We start from the raw sequence: 26,629 nt of genomic DNA, 5'->3' as shown, positions 1-26,629 counted from the left end.
TATCGGGTGTGACCATTATCAGTGGAGCGTACGGCATACCAGCGCCGTGGATTGACGGTGTTATTGGTGTTATATACCTGTTTGATACCTGTTTGGTGGGGTTCTGGGAGTTCTTCTACTGCCCCAAGCCCGGCCCGAGGCCAGGCCTGACTTGTGAGCATACATCACAGGTAAATCACAGATCAAACATTTGCAAACGAAGAGAATGATATTAACATACAGATACACGTGAAATTTGAGTTTGTGGTTGTCGATGAGTGGTTGTGGTCATATTTTAATTAGCCTTCGAGTCATTAGTATAGGCTGGCCCACCCCGTGGCCTGAGGTCAGTCTCTCTCTAGTTTAACCTACAGGTCAAAGTGAGACATTCACATTGTGAGAATATTTCCTGCTCACCAGATTTGGTGGGAATATTATCGCAATTAAGTGAAACCATGAGATTTTATCCTGTTCGTCCATATTGCTAAAAAGTTGCTGACTATTTTCTCGATGCGCCTTCCTAGGCAACTTCTCTTTCCTATATCGAATGTTAATTATATTATATATTCCTACGAGAGGTGAAGCGACGCAGGAGGTGGGTTGCATTATCGCGGTAGAGTGAGTACCGAGAACTAGAGCCCACAGTGAGTACCGAGAACTAGAGCCCACAGTGAGTACCGAGAACTAGAGCCCACAGTGAGTACCGAGAACTAGAGCCCACAGTGAGTACCGAGAACTAGAGCCCACAGCGAGTACCGAGAACTAGAGCCCACAGCGAGTACCGAGAACTAGAGCCCACAGCGAGTACCGAGAACTAGAGCCCACAGCCAGTACCGAGAGTTAGAGCCCACAGCGAGTACCGAGAGTTAGAGCCCACAGCGAGTACCGAGAGTTAGAGCCCACAGCGAGTACCGAGAGTTAGAGCCCACAGTGAGTACCGAGAGTTAGAGCCCACAGTGAGTACCGAGAGTTAGAGCCCACAGTGAGTACCGAGAGTTAGAGCCCACAGTGAGTACCGAGAGTTAGAGCCCACAGTGAGTACCGAGAGTTAGAGCCCACAGTGAGTACCGAGAGTTAGAGCCCACAGTGAGTACCGAGAACTAGAGCCCACAGTGAGTACCGAGAACTAGAGCCCACAGTGAGTACCGAGAACTAGAGCCCACAGTGAGTACCGAGAACTAGAGCCCACAGTGAGTACCGAGAACTAGAGCCCACAGTGAGTACCGAGAACTAGAGCCCACAGTGAGTACCGAGAACTAGAGCCCTCAGTGAGTACCGAGAACTAGAGCCCTCAGTGAGTACCGAGAACTAGAGCCCTCAGTGAGTACCGAGAACTAGAGCCCTCAGTGAGTACCGAGAACTAGAGCCCTCAGTGAGTACCGAGAACTAGAGCCCACAGGGAGTACCGAGAACTAGAGCCCACAGGGAGTACCGAGAACTAGAGCCCACAGCGAGTACCGAGAACTAGAGCCCTCAGCGAGTACCGAGAACTAGAGCCCTCAGTGAGTACCGAGAACTAGAGCCCACAGTGAGTACCGAGAACTAGAGCCCACAGTGAGTACCGAGAACTAGAGCCCACAGTGAGTACCGAGAACTAGAGCCCATAGAGAGTACCGAGAGTTAGAGCCCACAGCAAGTACCGAGAGTTAGAGCCCACAGTGAGTACCGAGAACTAGAGCCCACAGCGAGTACCGAGAACTAGAGCCCACAGCGAGTACCGAGAGTTAGAGCCCACAGTGAGTACCGAGAGTTAGAGCCCACAGTGAGTACCGAGAGTTAGAGCCCACAGTGAGTACCGAGAGTTAGAGCCCACAGTGAGTACCGAGAACTAGAGCCCATAGAGAGTATCGAGAACTAGAGCCCACAGAGGCGTTTCAACACCATTATCTGGGTCTTGTATACTCAAGTTTACCTGCATTAGAATTTGCTTAGTACTCAGGCTTTGGGCGTCGGCTTTGGGTAAATATAACTGACCGTCCTCGTTTTAATACCTATAAATATGAGGCAAGAGACTCGCTTGGCCAGCAAGTGCATGTGAGGACGTTGACAGTTGGGCAACTTTACATGTTCTAAATACTTTCAGATGTAGAATATTATACATTTTAATGTTGAGTTTAGTATTGCCGAACTGCCAAGACACTGATCCCCGAAATCAACAAAAAGTAGGTACTGTAAAATACCGCAACCTAAGGCATTGTAAATGTGTGGCCACGTCTGTGGTAGAAAATAATAACAATAATAATAAAAAACGCAACCTAACCTAGGCCTAACTGCATACAAAACCTGGGAAACCACACAAATCTATCCTTAAAATAACCAACAATTTGGTTTGGACGGTAGAGCGACGGTCTCGCTTCATGCAGTTCGGCGTTCAATCCCCGACCGTCAAAGTGGTTGGGAACCATTCCTTCCCCCCAGTCCCATCCCAAATCCTAATCCTGACCCTCTTCCAAGTGCTATTTAGTCGTTATTGTTTGGCGCTTTCCCCTGATAGTTCCCTAATCTTTAAAATATCATCTTTCTCGGTGATTTCAATTTACAAGTGAAACTAAAATATATTTAGAACACCTGGACAGCAGAAGCAATCACAGTACCATACACATAGCCTCTTACAGCTAGATAAATTGTTCCTCACTTTCATAACTGACTCTATTTCCCATTTCTATACTTTCCCTTCACCCGTGCCTCTCCATCATCTATACTTAAAAATAAGGTGCAGTCAACCAAAAGAGGCAAAATCTTGGACGTGAATTTACAAACAAAATATGAACTGATAATATAATTTCCGAAATCAAATGAAAAACTTTATTTTTAAACGGATGTACATTTATAATTGACAGTTTAACAAAAATCAAATACATTATTCACATATATAAGAAAATAATAATAATCTAATTTATCTTGGCTAATAGCCAAGTTATAATAGTCAATTATAACAGCGGTCATCAATATAATTATAGATAAAATAATATACTGTAAAAACCTTTTGGCCCAGTATGACATAGTGGATAATGATAATGAAAATACAGTTCAATATTACATTAGAGAGGAGTAAATGCATTATAGGAGGCAGGTAAATTAAGCCGTATTAAAGACATTACATTAAGACGTATCGAAGATATTCAAGACATTGATAACATAATGCCTGCAGCTAGAAGTGTGACATGTTCGCTGCTATGAAGTTCATTATGAACACTGCTCATGTTATGGGGGTTTGATCTGCTAGTCTCCCAGTCGTTCCAGCAGTGTTCGCTGTAGCCGTATTCGTTCCAGCCGTAGTCACTGGAGCCATATTAGCTCCTTCCGTATTCGTTCTAGCCGTAGTCGCTGTAGCCATATTTGTTCCAGCCGTAGTCGCTCTAGCCGTATTCGTTCCAGCCGTAGTCGCTGTAGCCATATTCGCTCTAACCGTATTCGTTCCAGCCGTAGTCGCTGTAGCCATATTCATTCCAGCCGTAGTCGCTGTAGGCATATTCACTCCAGCCGTATTCGCTCAAGCCGTAGTCCCTGAAGCCTTAGTGGTTGAGCCCTGGTGTGGCAGAACACCTGCTGCTTCACGTTGGGTTCACCTGCACCTTGATGGCAAGGACATGCAAAACGTGTGTTAATATATTTACTTGTTATTTGTCTGTGATTGGTTTCGCGAGCTTTTCCGCCTCTAAATCTTTCACAGATTATTGTTCGCTCTCCGCCGCTGCTGTTCGTGTTTTTTTTTTTTTGTATATGTTTTATCTTGTTAAATGTTCAAGTATGCATTTGTAGCTGCCTATTTGATGACATTGTTGTGGCATCCTTAACAAGCACGCATCATAACGGCTGCCACTGCTTTACGCCATGACATTGTACACATTATCATGATCCTGTATGATTATGGTAATAATATTCACTTGTGTTTCCTCCGACGTTAGGTGGTCCCTTACACACACACACACACACACACACACACACACACACACACACACACACACACACAGGGTAGACAAGGATAAACTATTCAACACTGGTGGTGTGCGAACAAGGAGACACGGTGGAAACTGAGTACCCAAATCAGCCACAGGGACGTTAGAAAGAACTTTTTCAGTGTCTTGAGTAGTTAACAGGTTTAATGCATTAGGCAGTGATATGGTGGAGGCTGATTCCATACACAGTTTTAAATGTAGGCTCAGGAATCTGTACACCAGTTGATTGACGGTTGAGAGACGGGATCAAAGAGCCAAAGCTCAACCCCCGCAAGCACAAATAGGTGAGTACACAAGCCTCTGATAGAGTACCGCACAAGACAGCTATTCAAACTTGAAAGGCAGGCAGGAGTAAGTGGAAAGGCCCTAGCATGGGCAAGGCCATAAGGAAACAACACATAAGGAAACTGGAAAAAGTTCAGAAGGTAGCGACGAGGTTTCTTGAGGTTATCTTGACATGATTTCGGGGCTTGGCGTTCTCGCGGCCCGGTCATCGACCAGGCCTCCTTTTTGTTACCCCCCCCCCATCAGGAAACAGCCCGTAGCAGCTGTTTCCCAGGTACCTATTTACTGTTAGGTAACAGGGGCGTTTCTTTCACTCTGATGCTCCTGTTACCTAGCAGTAAATAGGTACCTGGGAGCTAGACAGCGGTTACGGGCTGCTACCTGAGGGGGGGGGGGGTGGGGGTGTGTATTCACCTAGTTGTGCTTGCGGGGGTTGAGCTCCGCTCTTTCGGCCCGCCTCAACTGTCAATCAATCAACTGTTACTAACGGCTAAAAAAAAAAAATCCCCCCCCTCCCCCCAAGAAGCAGCCCGTAAAAGCTGTCTAACTCCAAAGTATCTATTTACTGCTAGGTAACATGAGCATCAGGGTGAATGAAATTCTGCCTATTGGTTCTCGTCGGCGCCGGGAATCGAACCCTGAACCACAGGATTACATGTATAGCGTGATGTCCACTCAGACACCGCCCCCCCACCCCTCGTGGTGTGGTGGGGTGCTTGTGTGGCCGGTGGTGGGGGTATTATGGAGGGGGGGGGGGAGGGATGGTGGGCTGAGATAGTTGGAGCGTGTGGTAGGGTAGATAGTGTGGTGGGGTAGTTTGTTGGGGGCGGGGATAGCATGCGGGGAGGGTTGAAGGGAAGATGGTTAGATTGTGTGTGATGGTGGAGATAGTTGGGATGCGTGGCTGGACAGAAAGAGTGGTGGGATGGTTGTGTGGGAGGGAGGGGGGAGGGGGTGTATCACCTCGCTTGTAACATAATATCTTGTAAACAGAGGGATGCATTGCCACGCCTGGCACTGTAAGACCGCATGGTCACTACTACCTATCCCACCACAGCCTTCCACTCCACAGCCTTCCATTCCACAGCCTTCCACTCCACAGCCTTCCATTCCACAGCCTTCCACTCCACAGCCACTACCACCACAGCCTCCCCCACCACCACCACCACAGCCTCCCCCACCACCACCACCACAGCCTCCCCCACCACCACCACCACCACAGCCTCCCCCCCCCACAACCACCACCACCACAGCCTCTCCACAAGTATTAAAGAAATATCCAAATATCACCCATAACGACAATACACCTTTGCCTGCCGTAAATATTTAATGAGTGGCGTTACTTCCCTAAAATAACACTGGGGTAGAGGACGGGGCTGTGCAGCACTTCCACCACCGCCCACAGGAAGGGTGTCGGGTGTATCACCCCACATCAACCTGTTCCCTTGTTCCCAGCACCGCTTGTGTACTGGCCCTCCCGTTGTTCCCTGAGGGGGGGGGGGGCTAGTGTGGTGGACTACCATGGTGGGTGTTGTATACTCTTTAAGAAGTGCCGGACCAACCAGGCTGTAGTGGATATGTAGGCCTGGGAGCCCACTCTTAGCAATAATAACCTGTTGGACCAAACTCTCACAAGTCCAGCCGGGGTTTGGGAGTATAATTCCCAGAACCGTGAGATATCCTCTAGGTTCTGCCAGAACATTTCGCTGTCCACCTCTACTGTTGTCATTAAATTAGCACCATCTGCAAACTTGAAATTTGCTGGGCTCTTGAACCCATTGAATTCTCATGTAGTAATTTTGGATTTCGGGTATGGAGTTTGTCTCCAGTTCACGCCTCTTCTTACCTCTTTGACACAGAGAAACGTCTGCCTAATTTATGCTCGTGAGGCTCATTTGGGTACTTGGGTGTCATTTGTGCACGTGTCCACTCATTTGTGTCCCTCTGTGTCTAGATTTATTTTCTTTGGTATTTTGTATGTGGTGATCACGTGCTCCAGTGCGTGCGCGTGTGTCGGCGGACACGTATGGTGAGAAACCTCGGAAGCAGAAGCTCTTCTACCTTGGAAAGACCAGAATGCTCGTATCATGGAAGATAATTAGAGTTGTATTGCGACAAGAAGGATGAAGCCAGTGTTCCCTCACAGGTCACTCCTCACGCCACTGGCAGCGCGGCCGTCACTCCTCGCGCCGCTGGCAGCGCGGCCGTCACTCCTCGCGCCGCTGGCAGCGCGGCCGTCACTCCTCACGCCGCTGGCAGCGCGGCCGTCACTCCTCACGCCGCTGGCAGCGCGGCCGTCACTCCTCACGCCGCTGGCAGCGCGGCCGTCACTCCTCACGCCGCTGGCAGCGCGGCCGTCACTCCTCACGCCGCTGGCAGCGCGGCCGTCACTCCTCACGCCGCTGGCAGCGCGGCCGTCACTCCTCACGCCGCTGGCAGCGCGGCCGTCACTCCTCACGCCGCTGGCAGCGCGGCCGTCACTCCTCACGCCGCTGGCAGCGCGGCCGTCACTCCTCACGCCGCTGGCAGCGCGGCCGTCACTCCTCACGCCGCTGGCAGCGCGGCCGTCACTCCTCACGCCGCTGGCAGCGCGGCCGTCACTCCTCACGCCGCTGGCAGCGCGGCCGTCACTCCTCACGCCGCTGGCAGCGCGGCCGTCACTCCTCACGCCGCTGGCAGCGCGGCCGTCACTCCTCACGCCGCTGGCAGCGCGGCCGTCACTCCTCACGCCGCTGGCAGCGCGGCCGTCACTCCTCACGCCGCTGGCAGCGCGGCCGTCACTCCTCACGCCGCTGGCAGCGCGGCCGTCACTCCTCACGCCGCTGGCAGCGCGGCCGTCACTCCTCACGCCGCTGGCAGCGCGGCCGTCACTCCTCACGCCGCTGGCAGCGCGGCCGTCACTCCTCACGCCGCTGGCAGCGCGGCCGTCACTCCTCACGCCGCTGGCAGCGCGGCCGTCACTCCTCACGCCGCTGGCAGCGCGGCCGTCACTCCTCACGCCGCTGGCAGCGCGGCCGTCACTCCTCACGCCGCTGGCAGCGCGGCCGTCACTCCTCACGCCGCTGGCAGCGCGGCCGTCACTCCTCACGCCGCTGGCAGCGCGGCCGTCACTCCTCACGCCGCTGGCAGCGCGGCCGTCACTCCTCACGCCGCTGGCAGCGCGGCCGTCACTCCTCACGCCGCTGGCAGCGCGGCCGTCACTCCTCACGCCGCTGGCAGCGCGGCCGTCACTCCTCACGCCGCTGGCAGCGCGGCCGTCACTCCTCACGCCGCTGGCAGCGCGGCCGTCACTCCTCACGCCGCTGGCAGCGCGGCCGTCACTCCTCACGCCGCTGGCAGCGCGGCCGTCACTCCTCACGCCGCTGGCAGCGCGGCCGTCACTCCTCACGCCGCTGGCAGCGCGGCCGTCACTCCTCACGCCGCTGGCAGCGCGGCCGTCACTCCTCACGCCGCTGGCAGCGCGGCCGTCACTCCTCACGCCGCTGGCAGCGCGGCCGTCACTCCTCTTGTGGTTGTGGCTATTCACTCTTCATTATTATAACGATGATTAGCATGATAATGGTGATTGATTCTGATAACTGTGCTGCTGTCGCTTATGTCAGTGCTGCTGCTGGCGCTGTTGTTGCTGCTGCTGGCGCTGCTGCTGCTGGCGCTGTTGTTGCTGCTGCTGGCGGTGCTGCTGCTGCTGCTGGCGCTGCTGCTGCTGCTGCTGCTGCTGGCGCTGTTGTTGCTGCTGCTGGCGCTGCTGCTGTCGCTTATGTCAATGTTGCTGCTGCTGCTGTTGTTGCTGGCGCTGCTGCTGCTGCTGCTGCTGCTGTTGTTGCTGGCGCTGCTGCTGCTGCTAGCTTTGTTACTGTAAAAACTGCTACTGATATTAATGTACAAGAGATATAGTAGATAGAGTGGAGAAAAGTTTGTGTTTAATATAGTGGGAAGAGGAGAGGATGTTGTTACATGATAAACTAAGAAGAGTGAAGAAAGTATAAGGATGTGTAAGGTGCGTAGTTAGCGAGCAGCTGTGTGAGCAAGTCAACTGGTTCGTCTTGGGCGATGGTGGTGGCTCCTGGTGCAGGTGTGAGGTTCAGGTGTGGTGAGGACGAGGCGGCCGGTGTACCGTGCACCACATTACTTAAGAACCAAAGAACAGGGACTAAAGATTCCTCCCCGCATGTCTAACCGGTGGTGGGGGAGTGCTCGTAGACTCCTACCTGTCTGTCCTCCCTCCCACCTACCGCCACGTCACACTACCCTCACCCTCCCACACCCACACATACCACCACCACACCCACACATACCACCACCACACCCACACATACCACCACCACACCCACACATACCACCACCACACCCACACATACCACCACCACACCCACACATACCACCACCACACCCACACATACCACCACCACACCCACACATACCACCACCACACCCACACATACCACCACCACACCCACACATACCACCACAACACCCACTTACACCCACACATACCACCCACCCACACATCACCACAACACCCACTCACTCAACTCCCATATTCCCACCATCACACCAGCCCTTTACAAACACACATCTAGCCCTCAATTCTCACCCCCCCAAAAAAAAAAAAAAAATATCCCCTCACTCCCTCAATCCCCGCACACCTCGCCAATCCCCACGCAACCAAATGCACAAACACACACACACACACCAACACTTTACCCCCTTTAACTCCCCCCCACCCATCTACCCCCCCCCCCTCTCCACACGCACAAAAATAATATTCACGTCTTTAAATATTTCCACATACTTCCACAATATTTTTTTTTCTTTTGCCTTCCATACTTGGCGGGCTCCTCCACTCCTCACGTAAGCTGCAGTGAAGGGCGCCTCGAGTCCCCCTCTTATCTCTTAAAGTCGCTTGTGGCATATTTACATCATGCGCGTGACTGATGACGGAGGGCAGTCTTGGACTCAAACTGGGAAGTGAAGCAGGAAAGTAACTTGCAGTATGACACGAGTGTGTGTGTGGCGCTCCTCTGGTCCAAGATCCACAACAAGGGAGCTAGTGTATTCAGTTATGTTAATGTTGCTGTATTTTCAGTAGCAGAGTTTAATTGAGAGTAGCTAGGCATCTTATCTAATTGGGAAAAGTTAATATTGGTAATGTTGATTGGACGCGGGGCAGATGGTTGACCTCACAGGGAGCATTATGTTTAATGTGGACAGGTGGAGGGTGATGCGGCTCTCTCACTATGCCGCTATGTGGCCTACCATGTGGTGCGCCACACCATGTGGTCTCCCTCGCACCCCGTGGTGCCTCACTCGCGCCACGTGATGCGTCCCCTCGTACCACGTGATCTGCGATCCTTCCCCCCCCCCTCACACCATATGGTGCCTCTCGTACCATAGAGTATAGCATATACAGGTGCTCCAGACCATTGATCACATGAAGGTGAAGGTAAGGCAGCAGGTGGAGGGTGGCGGGCAGGTGGTAGGGCGCCTGGCTGTGGTAGGGCGCCTGGCTGTGGTAGGGAGCCTGGCCGTGGTAGGGAGCCTGGCCGTGGTAGGGAGCCTGGCCGTGGTAGGGAGCCTGGCCGTGGTAGGGAGCCTGGCCGTGGTAGGGAGCCTGGCCGTGGTAGGGAGCCTGGCCGTGGTAGGGAGCCTGGCCGTGGTAGGGAGCCTGGCCGTGGTAGGGAGCCTGGCCGTGGTAGGGAGCCTGGCCGTGGTAGGGAGCCTGGCCGTGGTAGGGAGCCTGGCCGTGGTAGGGAGCCTGGCCGTGGTAGGGAGCCTGGCCGTGGTAGGGAGCCTGGCCGTTTTAGGGAGCCTGGCCCTGGTAGGGAGCCTGGCTGTGGTAGGGAGCCTGGCCGTATACCTCGACAGGATCTCCACGGCTCCAACATACAAACCAATTCGTGGACATACTGTAATTGCATGAGCAAGAGGGGATAGCAAGCCTAATATAAATTAGAGATATAAAAAATGAAGTTATCTTGAATAAACGTTGTTTATCCTGCATCTTGAATAGATTTTGCCAATTAAGCTTAATATAGAGAAATATATAGGTCGACGGATGCGGTATGAAATTTACATCTTCATTGGTATAATATTTACAAACAAAAATTACAAAATATTTCAGATTTTCATTGTGTATGGTGATGGTAGATAGAGCATATGGGCACATAACTAACCTTACCTACCAGAGTGCAATAATTCCCATGGTAGTGAGTGAGGCTGCGCGGTGGAGGAAGCAGTCTACCACAACACGGCCAGACAACACCACTTTTCAGCTTGTGGCGGCTTTTGTAAGCGGTGAGATAATGTTGCTTTGTTGTGATGTTAAGAGTTTGCTGTGTACTCACCTGGTCCCTTCTCTTGCTTGCAGCTGCGACCCCAGCGGGACACGCCGGCCTGCTCATGTATGTTGTTGTGCACTCTGCCTATTGCTGCCCCCCTCCCTGCCTCGTGCATCCCCCTCCCTGCCTCGTGCATCCCCCTCCCTGCCTCATGCAGCCCCTCCCTGCCTCATGCAGCCCCCTCCCTGCCTCATGCAGCCCCCTCCCTGCCTCATGCAGCCCCTCCCTGCCTCATGCAGCCCCTCCCTGCCTCATGCAGCCCCTCCCTGCCTCGTGCATCCCCCTCCCTGCCTCGTGCATCCCCTCCCTGCCTCATGCAGCCCCCTCCCTGCCTCATGCATCCCCTCCCTGCCTCATGCATCCCCTCCCTGCCTCATGCAGCCCCTCCCTGCCTCATGCAGCCCCTCCCTGTCTCATGCATCCCCTCCCTGCCTCGTGCATCCCCTCCCTGCCTCATGCAGCCCCCTCCCTGCCTCGTGCATCCCTTCCCTGCCTCCTGCATCCCCTCCCTGCCTCGTGCATCCCCCTCCCTGCCTCCTGCATCCCCTCCCTTCCACGTGCAGCCCCTCCCTGCCTCGTGCATCCCCCCTCCCTGCCTCGTGCATCCCCCTCCCTGTCTCATGCATCCCCTCCCTGCCTCGTGCATCCCCTCCCTGCCTCGTGCATCCCCTCCCTGCCTCATGCAGCCCCCTCCCTGCCTCGTGCATCCCTTCCCTGCCTCCTGCATCCCCCTCCCTGCCTCGTGCATCCCCCTCCCTGCCTCGTGCATCCCCCTCCCTGCCTCCTGCATCCCCTCCCTTCCACGTGCAGCCCCTCCCTGCCTCGTGCATCCCCCCTCCCTGCCTCGTGCATCCCCCCTCCCTGCCTCATGCAGCCCCTCCCTGCCTCATGCAGCCCCTCCCTGCCTCATGCAGCCCCTCCCTGTCTCATGCAGCCCCCTCCCTGCCTCATGCAGCCCCCTCCCTGCCTCATGCAGCCCCCTCCCTGCCTCGTGCAGCCCCCTCCCTGCCTCGTGCAGCCCCCTCCCTGCCTCGTGCAGCCCCCTCCTTGCCTCGTGCAGCCCCCTCCCTGCCTCGTGCAGCCTCCTCCCTGCCTCGTGCAGCCCCCTCCCTGCCTCGTGCAGCCCCTCCCTGCCTCGTGCAGCCCCTCCCTGTCTCGTGCAGCCCCTCCCTGTCTCGTGCAGCCCCTCCCTGTCTCGTGCAGCCCCTCCCTGTCTCGTGCAGCCCCTCCCTGCCTCATGCAGCCCCCTCCCTGCCTCATGCAGCCCCCTCCCTGCCTCATGCAGCCCCCTCCCTGCCTCATGCAGCCCCCTCCCTGCCTCATGCAGCCCCCTCCCTGCCTCATGCAGCCCCCTCCCTGCCTCATGCAGCCCCCTCCCTGCCTCATGCAGCCCCTCCCTGCCTCATGCAGCCCCCTCCCTGTCTCATGCAGCCCCTCCCTGTCTCGTGCAGCCCCTCCCTGTCTCGTGCAGCCCCTCCCTGTCTCGTGCAGCCCCCTCCCTGTCTCTTGCAGCCCCCTCCCTGCCTCGTGCATCCCCCTCCCTGCCTCATGCAGCCCCCTCCCTGCCTCATGCAGCCCCCTCCCTGCCTCATGCAGCCCCCTCCCTGCCTCATGCAGCCCCCTCCCTGCCTCGTGCAGCCCCCTCCCTGCCTCGTGCAGCCCCCTCCCTGCCTCGTGCAGCCCCCTCCCTGCCTCGTGCAGCCCCCTCCCTGCCTCGTGCAGCCCCCTCCCTGCCTCGTGCAGCCCCCTCCCTGCCTCGTGCATCCCCTCCCTGCCTCGTGCATCCCCTCCCTGCCTCGTGCAGCCCCTCCCTGCCTCGTGCAGCCCCTCCCTGCCTCGTGCAGCCCCTCCCTGCCTCGTGCAGCCCCTCCCTGTCTCGTGCAGCCCCTCCCTGTCTCGTGCAGCCCCTCCCTGCCTCGTGCAGCCCCCTCCCTGCCTCATGCAGCCCCCTCCCTGCCTCATGCAGCCCCCTCCCTGCCTCATGCAGCCCCCTCCCTGCCTCATGCAGCCCCCTCCCTGCCTCATGCAGCCCCCTCCCTGCCTCATGCAGCCCCCTCCCTGCCTCGTGCAGCCCCCTCCCTGTCTCGTGCAGCCCCTCCCTGTCTCGTGCAGCCCCTCCCTGTCTCGTGCAGCCCCTCCCTGTCTCGTGCAGCCCCTCCCTGTCTCGTGCAGCCCCCTCCCTGTCTCGTGCAGCCCCCTCCCTGTCTCGTGCAGCCCCCTCCCTGCCTCGTGCATCCCCCTCCCTGCCTCGTGCAGCCCCCTCCCTGCCTCGTGCAGCCCCTCCCTGCCTCATGCAGCCCCCTCCCTGTCTCATGCAGCCCCTCCCTGCCTCGTGCAGCCCCTCCCTGCCTCGTGCAGCCCCTCCCTGCCTCGTGCAGCCCCTCCCTGCCTCGTGCAGCCCCTCCCTGCCTCGTGCAGCCCCTCCCTGTCTCGTGCAGCCCCCTCCCTGTCTCGTGCAGCCGCCTCCCTGTCTCGTGCAGCCCCCTCCCTGCCTCGTGCATCCCCCTCCCTGCCTCGTGCATCCCCCTCCCTGCCTCATGCAGCCCCCTCCCTGCCTCATGCAGCCCCCTCCCTGCCTCATGCAGCCCCCTCCCTGCCTCATGCAGCCCCCTCCCTGTCTCGTGCAGCCCCTCCCTGTCTCGTGCAGCCCCTCCCTGTCTCGTGCAGCCCCTCCCTGTCTCGTGCAGCCCCTCCCTGTCTCGTGCAGCCCCCTCCCTGTCTCGTGCAGCCCCCTCCCTGTCTCGTGCAGCCCCCTCCCTGTCTCGTGCAGCCCCCTCCCTGCCTCGTGCATCCCCCTCCCTGCCTCATGCAGCCCCCTCCCTGCCTCATGCAGCCCCCTCCCTGCCTCATGCAGCCCCCTCCCTGCCTCATGCAGCCCCCTCCCTGTCTCGTGCAGCCCCTCCCTGCCTCGTGCAGCCCCTCCCTGCCTCGTGCAGCCCCTCCCTGTCTCGTGCAGCCCCTCCCTGTCTCGTGCAGCCCCTCCCTGTCTCGTGCAGCCCCTCCCTGTCTCGTGCAGCCCCTCCCTGTCTCGTGCAGCCCCCTCCCTGTCTCGTGCAGCCCCCTCCCTGTCTCGTGCAGCCCCCTCCCTGTCTCGTGCAGCCCCCTCCCTGCCTCATGCAGCCCCCTCCCTGCCTCATGCAGCCCCCTCCCTGCCTCATGCAGCCCCCTCCCTGCCTCATGCAGCCCCCTCCCTGCCTCATGCAGCCCCTCCCTGTCTCGTGCAGCCCCTCCCTGTCTCGTGCAGCCCCTCCCTGTCTCGTGCAGCCCCTCCCTGTCTCGTGCAGCCCCTCCCTGTCTCGTGCAGCCCCTCCCTGTCTCGTGCAGCCCCTCCCTGTCTCGTGCAGCCCCCTCCCTGTCTCGTGCAGCCCCTCCCTGTCTCGTGCAGCCCCTCCCTGTCTCGTGCAGCCCCTCCCTGTCTCGTGCAGCCTCTCCCTGTCTCATGCAGCCCCTCTTTGCCTCATGCAGCCCCTCCCTGTCTCGTGCAGCCCCTCCCTGTCTCATGCAGCCCCTCCCTGCCTCATGCAGCCCCTCCCTGCCTCGTGCAGCCCCTCTTTGCCTCGTGCAGCCCCCTCCCTGCCTCGGGCAGCCCCCTCCCTGCCTCGGGCAGCCCCCTCCCTGCCTCGTGCATGACTCATACGTCAGGCTGCGAGCAGCCGCGTCTAACAGCCTGGTTGATCAGTCCAGCAACCAGGAGGCCTGGTCGACGACCGGGCCGCGGGGACACTAAGCCCCGGAAGCACCTCAAGGTAGCCTCAAGGTAGGTAGGTAGCTCCCTCCCTGCCTCGGGCAGCCCCCTCCCTGCCTCGGGCAGCCCCCTCCCTGCCTCGGGCAGCCCCCTCCCTGCCTCGTGCATGCTCCCTCCCTGCCTCGTGCATGCTCCCTCCCTGCCTCGTGCATGCTCCCTCCCTGTCTCGTGCATGCTCCCTCCCTGCCTCGTGCATGCTCCCTCCCTGCCTCGTGCATGCTTCCTCCCTGCCTCGTGCATGCTCCCTCCCTGCCTCGTGCATGCTCCCTCCCTGCCTCGTGCATGCTCCCTCCCTGTCTCGTGCATGCTCCCTCCCTGCCTCGTGCATGCTCCCTCCCTGTCTCGTGCATGCTCCCTCCCTGCCTCGTGCATGCTCCCCCCCTGCCTCGTGCATGCTCCCTCCCTGCCTCGTGCATGCTCCCTCCCTGCCTCGTGCATGCTCCCTCCCTGTCTCATGCATGCTCCCTCCCTGCCTCGTGCATGCTCCCTCCCTGCCTCGTGCATGCTCCCTCCCTGCCTCGTGCATGCTCCCTCCCTGCCTCGTGCATGCTCCCTCCCTGCCTCGTGCATGCTCCCTCCCTGCCTCGTGCATGCTCCCTCCTGTCTTACACGTCTTCTCATTGCCTCTCATTTGCCATCGCTACCTTACACTTGCCATCACTGTAAAACATCTGGGAATTATGATGTCTGACGACATGACATTTAGTGAACATGACCGAGCAAATATAGCGGCGGCCAGGATGGATTATGAGAACGTTTAAATCCAGACCCCACAGCAATGCTAATGCTATTTATATCACAGATGCTGTTCAGTCTTGAGTATTGCTCGGTACTTCCATCTTCAGAGCAGGAGAGATCTCTGAATTAGAGGGGAATACAGAGAACATATACAGCACGCGTAGATACGATAAAACATCTAAATTATTGGGACCGTCTCAAGGCTCTCAAAATGTACTCTCTGGAAAGGAGACGAGAAGGGTATCAAATAATATATACATGGAAGATACTTGAAGGCCAGGTCCCAAATTTGCACAGAAGAATAACAACATACTGAGCAAAAGATATGGAAGGAAATGCAGATAGAACCAGTGAGGAGTAGAGGTGCCATAGGCACAATCAGAGAACACTTTATAAACATCAGAGGTCCGCGGTTGTTCAACACCCTCCCAGCGACTATAAGAAATATTGCCGGAACAACCGTGGACATACTTAAGCGAAGACTATCTAGTTTCTTCAAGAAGTGCCGGACCAACCGGGCTGTGGTGGATGTGTGTGCCCGCGGGCCGCTACAAGCAACAGCCTGTTCGACCAAACTCTCACAAGTCAAGCCTGGCCTCGGGCCGGGCTTGGGGAGTGGAAGAACTCCCAGAACCCCAAGTAGGTATAAAGTAGATAAACATGGGGCATAATCTTACAGAATCGACCATACGAGTTATAAATAGTCATACTCTGCCTAAGTCAAACAAAAACAAGAAACAAGTAACAAATAACACTTGGTGGGCCAGCCATATACTCAGGGCCCACGCAGGAATATCCCAGGATAAAAAGTGCCCTCTCGCTGGACAACTAAAAACATTTCTAAAATTTCTGGTTGTGGAGCCCTTCATATCTTGCAGGGACTTCCCTCTTTTAAGGTATGCTTGCAGTAGTATTCTTGCAAGTAGTATTCTCGTATTTCTTCATAAGTTACCCATTGGCATGCTAGTTTTTTGTTGATGTGTACATGTTGTAGTAGCCATAAAGGAAGAGAACCTATACTAGCGAGCGCTCCTAGTGACAGGTGTCGCTCCTAGTGACAGGTGTCGCTCCTAGTGACAGGTGTCGCTCCTAGTGACAGGTGTCGCTCCTAGTGACAGGTGTCGCTCCTAGTGACAGGTGTCGCTCCTAGTGACAGGTGTCGCTCCTAGTGACAGGTGTCGCTCCTAGTGACAGGTGTCGCTCCTAGTGACATGTGTCGCTCCTAGTGACAGGTGTCGCTCCTAGTGACAGGTGTCGCTCCTAGTGACAGGTGTCGCTCCTAGTGACATGTGTCGCTCCTAGTGACAGGTGTCGCTCCTAGTGACAGGTGTCAAGACCGTGCTCGCTAGTCCATCATCGTAAATATAGTGGAAATATTTCGCTAATTATTAACTTAATTTGTAAATAAATATGAGATTGATATATAACTCATGATGGAGTGCCGGACCAACCGGGCTGTGGTGGATATGTGGACCTGCGGGCCGCTCCAAGCAACAGCCTGGTGGACCAAACTCTCACAAGTCATGCCTGGCCTCAGTCCGGGCTTGGGGAGTAGAAGAACTCCCAGAACCCCATCAACCAGGTAACCAGGTATCATGTATAACCTGTCCTCTTACAAATTACGTCTTGAATTTGGCTGTATGACCAAAATGGACGTACTGTAATTTGAAAATTAATAATAATTGAAAATAATTTTTTTTCCAAAACACAAGAGTCCTCGGGTAGGTTAGGAGGGCAGGAAGCTCTCCTAAGGTTTCAAAATGTGAAGAAAACCGTTAATTGAAAGTTTCCTCTTCTAACCTTACCGAGTTAGCCGGAGGACTCAAAACAGAAAACGGGACAGTACGTCACTTTCGTGAGCCGATTTCATTTCAAATTATGTCCATTTTGGCCATAGCGCGCATTCGGGCGTAGAGCAACGTTGTTTTAAGAGGACAGGTTGCATGCATAGTTATGGTCATTAGGTAATAACTGCAGTCATTAGCCGATGAATATGACTAGATTCCAGTGGTAGTGGCCCACGGTGCCTCCCTCAGGCTCCCAGTGGTAGTGGCCCACGGTGCCTCCCTCAGGCTCCCAGTGGTAGTGGTCCACGGTGCCTCCCTCAGGCTCCCAGTGGTAGTGGCCCACGGTGCCTCCCTCAGGCTCCCAGTGGTAGTGGTCCACAGTGCCTCCCTCAGGCTCCCAGTGGTAGTGGTCCACGGTGCCTCCCTCAGGCTCCCAGTGGTAGTGGTCCACAGTGCCTCCCTCAGGCTCCCAGTGGTAGTGGTCCACGGTGCCTCCCTCAGGCTCCCAGTGGTAGTGGCCCACAGTGCCTCCCTCAGGCTCCCAGTGGTAGTGGCCCACGGTGCCTCCCTCAGGCTCCCAGTGGTAGTGGTCCACGGTGCCTCCCTCAGGCTCCCAGTGGTAGTGGCCCACAGTGCCTCCCTCAGGCTCCCAGTGGTAGTGGCCCACGGTGCCTCCCTCAGGCTCCCAGTGGTAGTGGTCCACGGTGCCTCCCTCAGGCTCCCAGTGGTAGTGGCCCACGGTGCCTCCCTCAGGCTCCCAGTGGTAGTGGCCCACAGTGCCTCCCTCAGGCTCCCAGTGGTAGTGGTCCACGGTGCCTCCCTCAGGCTCCCAGTGGTAGTGGCCCACAGTGCCTCCCTCAGGCTCCCAGTGGTAGTGGCCCACGGTGCCTCCCTCAGGCTCCCAGTGGTAGTGGTCCACGGTGCCTCCCTCAGGCTCCCAGTGGTAGTGGCCCACAGTGCCTCCCTCAGGCTCCCAGTGGTAGTGGCCCACGGTGCCTCCCTCAGGCTCCCAGTGGTAGTGGTCCACGGTGCCTCCCTCAGGCTCCCAGTGGTAGTGGCCCACGGTGCCTCCCTCAGGCTCCCAGTGGTAGTGGTCCACGGTGCCTCCCTCAGGCTCCCAGTGGTAGTGGCCCACGGTGCCTCCCTCAGGCTCCCAGTGGTAGTGGCCCACGGTGCCTCCCTCAGGCTCCCAGTGGTAGTGGCCCACGGTGCCTCCCTCAGGCTCCCAGTGGTAGTGGTCCACAGTGCCTCCCTCAGGCTCCCAGTGGTAGTGGTCCACAGTGCCTCCCTCAGGCTCCCAGTGGCAGTGGCCCACAGTGCCTCCCTCAGGCTCCCAGTGGTAGTGGCCCACGGTGCCTCCCTCAGGCTCCCAGTGGTAGTGGCCCACGGTGCCTCCCTCAGGCTCCCAGTGGTAGTGGCCCACGGTGCCTCCCTCAGGCTCCCAGTGGTAGTGGTCCACGGTGCCTCCCTCAGGCTCCCAGTGGTAGTGGCCCACGGTGCCTCCCTCAGGCTCCCAGTGGTAGTGGCCCACGGTGCCTCCCTCAGGCTCCCAGTGGTAGTGGCCCACGGTGCCTCCCTCAGGCTCCCAGTGGTAGTGGTCCACAGTGCCTCCCTCAGGCTCCCAGTGGTAGTGGTCCATGGTGCCTCCCTCAGGCTCCCAGTGGTAGTGGTCCACAGTGCCTCCCTCAGGCTCCCAGTGGTAGTGGTCCACAGTGCCTCCCTCAGGCTCCCAGTGGTAGTGGTCCACAGTGCCTCCCTCAGGCTCCCAGTGGCAGTGGCCCACAGTGCCTCCCTCAGGCTCCCAATCTGATTTCTTACTAATTAGAAATCTGGACCTTGTGTTGAATCTCTATCTTTCAATATACCTTCAGTTTATTGCAAGGGTCTGTCATTGTGTGTGTTGGGGGGGGGGGGTATAACCTGGTCCATTGAGAACGGGAATTTAAATACAAAAATAATTTAATATGATCTGCAGTGATCTCCATGTAAGGCGCCGGGTGACTTGTTGGGGGAAAGAGAGCATTGTGGGATTGAACACCACTCTAACGTCCTGAACCTTTTCTGAGAATGTTCCTTTGATGATTTTTACAAAGTGAAATGATGATTGCACGCTATAAATATAATGAGACTTGGGAGTGGAGGGTCGTGCAGGGGGCTGGGGGGGGGGGAGGGGGCCCCACACTGTGGAAGAAACAGTGTGGGGAGTGTGGGGGCCGGGGGGGGGGGCCCACACTGTGGAAGAAACAGTGTGGGGAGTGTGGGGGCCGGGGGGGGGGGGAGGGGGCCCCACACTGTGGAAGAAACAGTGTGGGGAGTGTGGGGGCCGGGGGGGGGGGAGGGGGCCCCACACTGTGGAAGAAACAGTGTGGGGAGTGTGGGGGCCGGGGGGGGGAGGGGGCCCCACACTGTGGAAGAAACAGTGTGGGGAGTGTGGGGGCCGGGGGGGGGGAGGGGGCCCCACACTGTGGAAGAAACAGTGTGGGGAGTGTGGGGGCCGGGGGGGGGGGAGGGGGGGGCCGTGTGCTGCGTCACTATGGGACACTCAACACTGTCCTTTACCACGCTGGAACTGTGGCCATCCGGGTGGCTTGGTCGCCACACCTGGGGGTCACCTGGCCACACCCGGGGCCACCTGGCCACACCCGGAGGCCACCTGGCCACACCCGGAGGCCACCTGGCCACACCCGGAGGCCACCTGGCCACACCCGGAGGCCACCTGGCCACACCCGGAGGCCACCTGGCCACACCCGGAGGCCACCTGGCCACACCCGGAGGCCACCTGGCCACACCCGGAGGCCACCTGGCCACACCCGGAGGCCACCTGGCCACACCCGGAGGCCACCTTACTAAATCTAATGTCGGCTTTTCTCCCCTTCCCTCCCCCCCCCCACCCTCTCCCCCAAACACACGTATCCTTTCATAATAACCATATCATATTTTTTTCTACCACAGACGTGGCCACACAGTTACAATGCTAACCAGCATATGTACATTTTTGTGTAGTAGTGATCCTCTGAGGTACTTCATTCCTCTTATAAGGAATTAGTCATAGGTGACTAATGAGCCTATAACATCAAATGAGTCAAATGCTTTTCGGTTCTTATATTTTGTCTTCACAAATTAGCGTGTCATAGTTAACATGTACTGCAATTGAAGAGGACCAGGTATTGAAAATCAACCAGGTATCAACCAGGTATCAACCAGGTATCAACCAGGAGAGAGATTTGTATAATGCTGAACATAACTCTCAAATATGGCAAGAGTCAGTTTGACATCAAGGTACAAAGTGAGCGGCCGACGAGTGGGGTAAACAGCGGCACTTTGCACGGTGGACCTTTAGTGCATTGTGTTCGTCCCAAGTGTGAGGTGTAGCGAGTGTGAGCTGTGTCTAGTGTGAGGTGTAGCGAGTGTGAGCTGTGTCTACTGTGAGGTGTAGCGAGTATGAGCTGTGTCTAGTGTGAGGTGTAGCGAGTGTGAGCTGTGTCTAGTGTGAGGTGTAGCGAGTGTGAGCTGTGTCTATTGTGAGGTGTAGCGAGTGTGAGCTGTCTAGTGTGAGGTGTAGCGAGTGTGAGCTGTGTCTATTGTGAGGTGTGCCAAGTGTTAGGTGTAGCGAGTGTGAAATGTGTCTAGTGTGAGATGTGTCTAGTGTGAGGTGTAGCGAGTGTGAGCTGTGTCTAGTGTGAGGTGTAGCGAGTGTGAGCTGTGTCTAGTGTGAGGTGTAGCGAGTGAGAGATGTCTATTGTGAGGTGTGCCAAGTGTGAGGTGTAGCGAGTGTGAGATGTGTCTAGTGTGAGGTGTAGCGAGTGTGAGCTGTGTTTAGTGTGAGGTGTAGCGAGTGTGAGATGTGTCTAGTGTGAGGTGTAGCGAGTGTGAAATGTGTCTAGTGTGAGGTGTAGCGAGTGTGAAATGTGTCTAGTGTGAGGTGTAGCGAGTGAGAGCTGTTGTATATATGAGCTCATATCTAGTGCTATACTAAGCCTCTTCCTTTACCTATCAGATGGTGAGAGTCGTGTTTCAGTGTGGTGGAGGGAACGAGCGCGCCACCTAGCCACTCCATCAGATAGTAAGCCAGACAATACCACCAAGTATAGTATACAATAATATATATACTAGTTAAACGTATATATATATTTTTATTATTTTGTGTAAACTGCCGCGTTGATCCCTGACTGTTCTCGTCATCACACAGTAGTCACTGTAATAGTGTTGATAATTTCATTCAGATGACTGTAAAGTAGTAACACGTTAATGATTCGCCTCCGTTCACCCAACAGTGATTGGCTACTGGATGTTAATATGTTAAGGGGGCCTCGTAGCCTGGTGGATAGCGCGCAGGATTCGTAATTCTGTGGCGCGGGTTCGATTCCCGCACGAGGCAGAAGCAAATGGGCAAAGTTTCTTTCACCCTGAATGCCCCTGTTACCTAGCAGTAAATAGGTACCTGGGTGTTAGTCAGCTGTCACGGGCTGCTTCCTGGGGGTGGAGGCCTGGTCGAGCACCGGGCCGCGGGGACACTAAAAAGCCCCGAAATCATCTCAAGATAACCTCAAGAAGGGACTGGCTGGTTGCTCCTGCAACCTGTCCTCTTAAAAAGAACGTCGCTTTTGGCCGTTTGCCCGAATATGGACGTAATCTGAACATGAAAAAAATGAAAATAAATTTGGGATTTTTTTTTTGTTACAACAGTAAGAAGTTAAGTGAGCCCTGAGGGCTTGAGGTGTAGCGGGAGTGTCACTGGCGATGCTAATTGTCTCGTCACACATCTCCGGTGGGAACCCGGCCGTCGACGTCACGCTTGAGGCTCGGCCCTCACACTTTTCACTGAGAGTGTCTGGCTGGACTCTCCTGTTGTGCTTGCGTCTCGCGACACTGGGGTGGGGGGGGGGGGGTTCTGGCCCCGTGATGCACATGTTGCGTCATCACGCTGTTACGGTGATGCTGTTACTGCTACTTCATCTACTGTTGCTGTTACTTCTGCTACTGGTTAAACCACTGCTCCCGCTGGTACTACTGCTGTTGCTGGCACTGTTGGTGGTACTATGAATGTACTCACCTAATTGTGCCGGCGGGGGTTGAGCTTTGGCTCTTTGGTCCCGCCTCTCAACTCTCAATCAACTGGTAATCAATGTGTACTCTTGGCGGCTCTGCGTTGGTGTCTCCCATTATTGTTGGCGTCATAAATTATTTCTTGGGTCTATCATTACTCGCGTCATTGCAGTTATTGCTGTAATAACTACTATATCAATATGACGTCAGTAAATGTGCATTATGTCATTATATCAGCATATATCATATGTTAATTACGTGTCATGCACACGTTTTTGCAAGAAGTGGCAGGCCAACCAGGCTGTAGTGGATATGTGGACCTGCGGGCCGCTCCAAGCAACAGCCTGTTGGACCAAGTTATCACAAGGCGAACCTGGCCCCATGCCGGCCTCGGGGGAGTAGAAAATTCCCCCAAACCCTGTCAGAGATGCCACCGTATACGCATATATATATATATATATATATATATATATATATATATATATATATATATATATATATATATATATATAATATGCATATATGCGAACAAACCTGAATGGTCCCCAGGACAATATGCAACTGAAAACTCACACCCCAGAAGTGACTCGAACCCATACTCCCAGGAGCAACGCAACTGGTATGTACAAGAAACATTTTCTTGTACACACGTGAGGAACATTTTTGTGTTCCTCACGTGTGCCCCAAAGAATGAGGTGATTTGGTAAAATGCTATGCCCAAGATTACTATCCGAGTGCCGGCGGTGGGGTGGTTCAAATAGCCTCGGCTATCACCTCATTATGTCCGGTCGTGATGGTCAAGTGGATTAAGGCGTCTTGTACATACCAGTTGCGTTGCTCCAGGGAGTATGGGTTCGAGTCACTTCTGGGGTGTGAGTTTTCAGTTATATATATATATATATATATATATATATATATATATATATATATATATATATATATATATATATATATATATATATATATATATGTGTGTGTGTGTGTGTGATTCTTGTCTCGTGTGATTCCTAGGGGCACCGGATTGAAGATGACAGACATGACAGACACGCCCATGACATCACCCTAACAAGAGAAATGCCGAATAAAAACACTTGTATAATAGACAAAATCCAAGATGGAAGAAGATTACAAATTCTTGAAGCAATCCACATTTTTTTTTTTTTTTTTTTTTTAGATATATACAAGAGTTGTAACATTCTTGTACAGCCACTAGTACGCGTAGCGTTTCGGGCAGGTCCCTGGAATACGATCCCCGCCGCGAAGAATCGTTTTTTCATCCAAGTACACATTTTACTGTTGCGTTAAACAGAGGCTACAGTTAAGGAATTGCGCCCAGTAAATCCTCCCCGGCCAGGATACGAACCCATGACATAGCGCTCGCGGAACGCCAGGAACATAAGAATAGAACAACCTACCATGAACACCCAAATCACGGAACTATTTACTCTACCCACCATGAGAGTAAGAACAAGACCGGAACATAACGATGCCAACACAGAAGTCACTGTTCAACATAATAGGCCTATTACACCCGTCAAACTGGGTGTAATCCGATTACACCCGATTAATCTTTGTATGTGCTTCGTCCCCTATTATCCCCTATTTATCTCCTTGCCTTTTTCCTTTATTCTATTTGTTTTTTCACCTGACCCCGTACTGGTATAAATCTGAGAGATCTGTAATATATATATATATATATATATATATATATATATATATATATATATATATATAAATAAATACACACACACACATATAATTATACTAGCTGTACCCGGCCACAGCAACCTTTCCCTGTCTCCCAGTCCTCCCTACCATTCCCCCCCCCCCTTCCCCATTCCCTCGTCTTCCCCACCTTCTCCCACTCTCCTGTCCCCTTGTCCTCCCCACCATTCTCCATTCCCCTGTCCACTTGTCCCCATCATCCCCCAACTCCCCGTCCCCTCGTTCTCCCACCATTCCCTACTCCCTCGTCCGATGCAATCCCAAATGATCTGATGTTCCTTTCAGAAAGCTGGGAACATCAAATGATCTAATGTTCCTATCACTGAGATACAAGAAAAGGTTAAAAAAAGAAATGAAAAACAACGAAAAAAATCAACTATACTCACGAAATGAACGGTATGGTAAACAACACAGCTCAATCCTAACGCAGTGTCACACAAAATAATTAAATTATAATTAAAATAAATCGAAATCTATGAAAATTCAATTCATCAATGCAATCGGAAACATTGAAATGGAATTGTAACATATTTAGTATAGCGTGTGTTGCTGTTACGTGCAACAGATGGCGTTATCTTGAGGTTATCTTGAGATGATTTCGGGGCTTTAGTGTCCCCGCGGCCCGGTCCTCGACCAGGCCTCCACCCCCAGGAAGCAGCCCGTGACAGCTGACTAACTCCCAGGTACCTATTTACTGCTAGGTAACAGGGGCATTCAGGGTGAAAGAAACTTTGCCCATTTGCTTCTACCTCGTGCGGGAATCGAACCCGCGCCACAGAATTACGAATCCTGCGCGCTATCCACCAGGCTACGAGGCCCCTCCACCAGGCTACGAGGCCCCTCCACCAGGCTACGAGGCCCCTACGAGGCGTTGTTTAAAAAAAAAAAACTTTTTTCCTGTCACAGGTAAGGCATGAATATAGTAGGTATAGAAAAACGCGCGCCTAATTCGAATGCAATGTTGTGTCAAAATTTCAAAGCAATCGGTAAGGAGGTTTCGAAAATTTCCCTCACATGAAAAACACAGCTTTAAAAAAAACAACATGTTTTTCTCCCATCGCAGACGTGACATCTATATAGTATGTATATAAAAACCCGCTCGGATGTGAATGGAACGTTGTGTGAAAATTTCAAAGTAATCGGTGAAGAACTTTCGGAGATTAGCAATTTTGAACAAACGAACATTTACATTCTTTATTTATATAGATATTGATTTGCGAACAAGCTTGAATTGTCCCCAAGCCAATATGCAACTGAGAACTCCACACCCCAGAAGGATTCGAACCCAGACAGCCAAGAGCACTATGCACCATTGTGCATAGTGCTCTTGGCGTAGCGTACCTGGTTCTTTAACCACTAGACCACACGACTCTACAAAAATGTTGGAAGTCGTGAGACTATTTGCCCAACATCCGACAGCGCTCTTTGGTCAACTCTGGCATAGATATTTCATCGAATCACCTCGCTTTGTGGGACCACGTGAGCAACTCAAATGCGAACAAGCTTCAATAGTACGCAACTGAAAGCTCCACACCCCCAATGGGTGTTGCATATTTGTGTATCCAGTAGCTAGTCTCCCATCCTCCATCCTCCCCCATCTGCGACACACGCCCCGTGGCCCTCCACGACAACTCATTGTGCCAAAGTTTCAAAACTCTTTTTTTGCTATAAATTTCCTGTTGCTGGCGGACGTTGAAGAACCGTCAATCTTGTCTAATTGGCGTTCATTCTTAGAGGGTTCCAATATGTGCTGGCGTCCCAGTATGCCTCTGTCTATGACTATGCCATACTGGCTTCCATACTCGGCCCAGGCATACACACCCAGGAATGCTTCCGCCGGCCTCATACGTTGAGAGATGATAACATACCTGTATTATCTATAGAGGAGGATGGGTTGCAGTATGATCTACTGTCTCTACTACATTTTCCCTGTCTCATCCTTCCCCCCCCCCCCTTCCCATCCTACCCCCCCCTTCCCATCCTACCCCCCCTTCCCATCCTACCCCCCCCTTCCCATCCTACCCCCCCCTTCCCATCCTACCCCCCCCCCCCCCTTCCCATCCTTCCCCCCGTTCCAACCCAAATTCTTATCCTGCCCCCCCCCCCTTCCCAAGTCCTATACAGTCGTAATGGCATGACGCTTTCTTCTCATAGTTCCCTTCCCTTCCTGGTAGTGTGAATGTGTCCTACATCTGTCTCTTCCCCCCCCCCAATGCACTCCTGGTAGCGTGAATGTGTCCCTACACCTGTAAAGCACTGCACTCCTGGTAGCGTGAATGTGTCCCTACACCTGTAAAGCACTGCACTCCTGGTAGCGTGAATGTGTCCCTACACCTGTAAAGCACTGCACTCCTGGTAGCGTGAATGTGTCCCTACACCTGTAAAGCACTGCACTCCTGGTAGCGTGAATGTGTCCCTACACCTGTCTCTCTCTACCCATGCCCCTGGTGACGGTTGTTGATGGGTTCCCTCTCTGGTTTTGCAGTAACAAGTGCCTTAATGAGAAGCGACGCAGAGAGCAGGAGAACACGTACATCGAGGAGCTGGCAGAGTTAATCCAAGCCAGCATCGCCTCTGACATGAGCTCACTCTCTGTCAAGCCGGATAAGTGCGCCATCCTGCAGCAGACGGTCAACCAGGTACGTCCTCGTCCACCTGTCCATATGCTCCCCTCCTCGCCTCACCTGTCTATGCTCCCTCCTCGCCTCACCTGTCCATGCTCACCTATCGCCCATCTCCCACACCTTTGCTTCAGCCATCCGCACAGTTTTTTTCCACCGTCCTGTATCCTCACATTCTTGTCAAGTGCCTCATCCTGCCTCATCATCATTGGCATGAGCGTTGCTTTTCTTGCGTCTCCTGCGCTCTCCTCCCTTCCCTCACTCCCTTACCTCCCTCTCCCGACCCCTTCCCTCCCCTCTTTCCTTCACCTCTCCCCCCCCCCAAGCCTTCTTTCCTGATTACCCCCTCCCCTCTCTCTCCCGCCGCTTATATCTCCTTGAATACCAGTTCCATCCTCATATTTCT

General features: G+C 54.5%; 1 protein-coding gene across 25 annotated transcripts in view; it reads left to right on the top strand.

Moving 5' to 3' along the window:
* The window catches only part of LOC123760692 (nuclear receptor coactivator 2), a 562,651-nt gene that overhangs the window by 333,475 nt on the left and 202,547 nt on the right, over positions 1-26,629 (top strand). For 21 of the 25 annotated variants that reach the window (XM_069328371.1, XM_069328357.1, XM_069328358.1 and 18 more), the window contains one exon: positions 26,088-26,241. The exons of 2 other annotated variants lie outside the window; for them this stretch is intronic. In XM_069328371.1, coding sequence (XP_069184472.1) covers positions 26,088-26,241 — 154 coding nt within the window. Of the gene's footprint in view, positions 1-10,590; positions 10,625-26,087; positions 26,242-26,629 lie in introns of all 25 variants that reach the window. 2 more of the 25 variants (XM_069328372.1, XM_069328361.1) reach the window with 1 other exon arrangement.

This window comes from Procambarus clarkii, chromosome 21 (genome assembly GCF_040958095.1).
Source record: "Procambarus clarkii isolate CNS0578487 chromosome 21, FALCON_Pclarkii_2.0, whole genome shotgun sequence".
In the NCBI taxonomy this organism is placed as follows: Eukaryota; Metazoa; Arthropoda; class Malacostraca; order Decapoda; family Cambaridae; genus Procambarus; species Procambarus clarkii.
The sequence above is the reverse complement of the archived record's forward strand: the minus strand, read 5'-3'. Positions and strand labels throughout refer to the sequence as shown.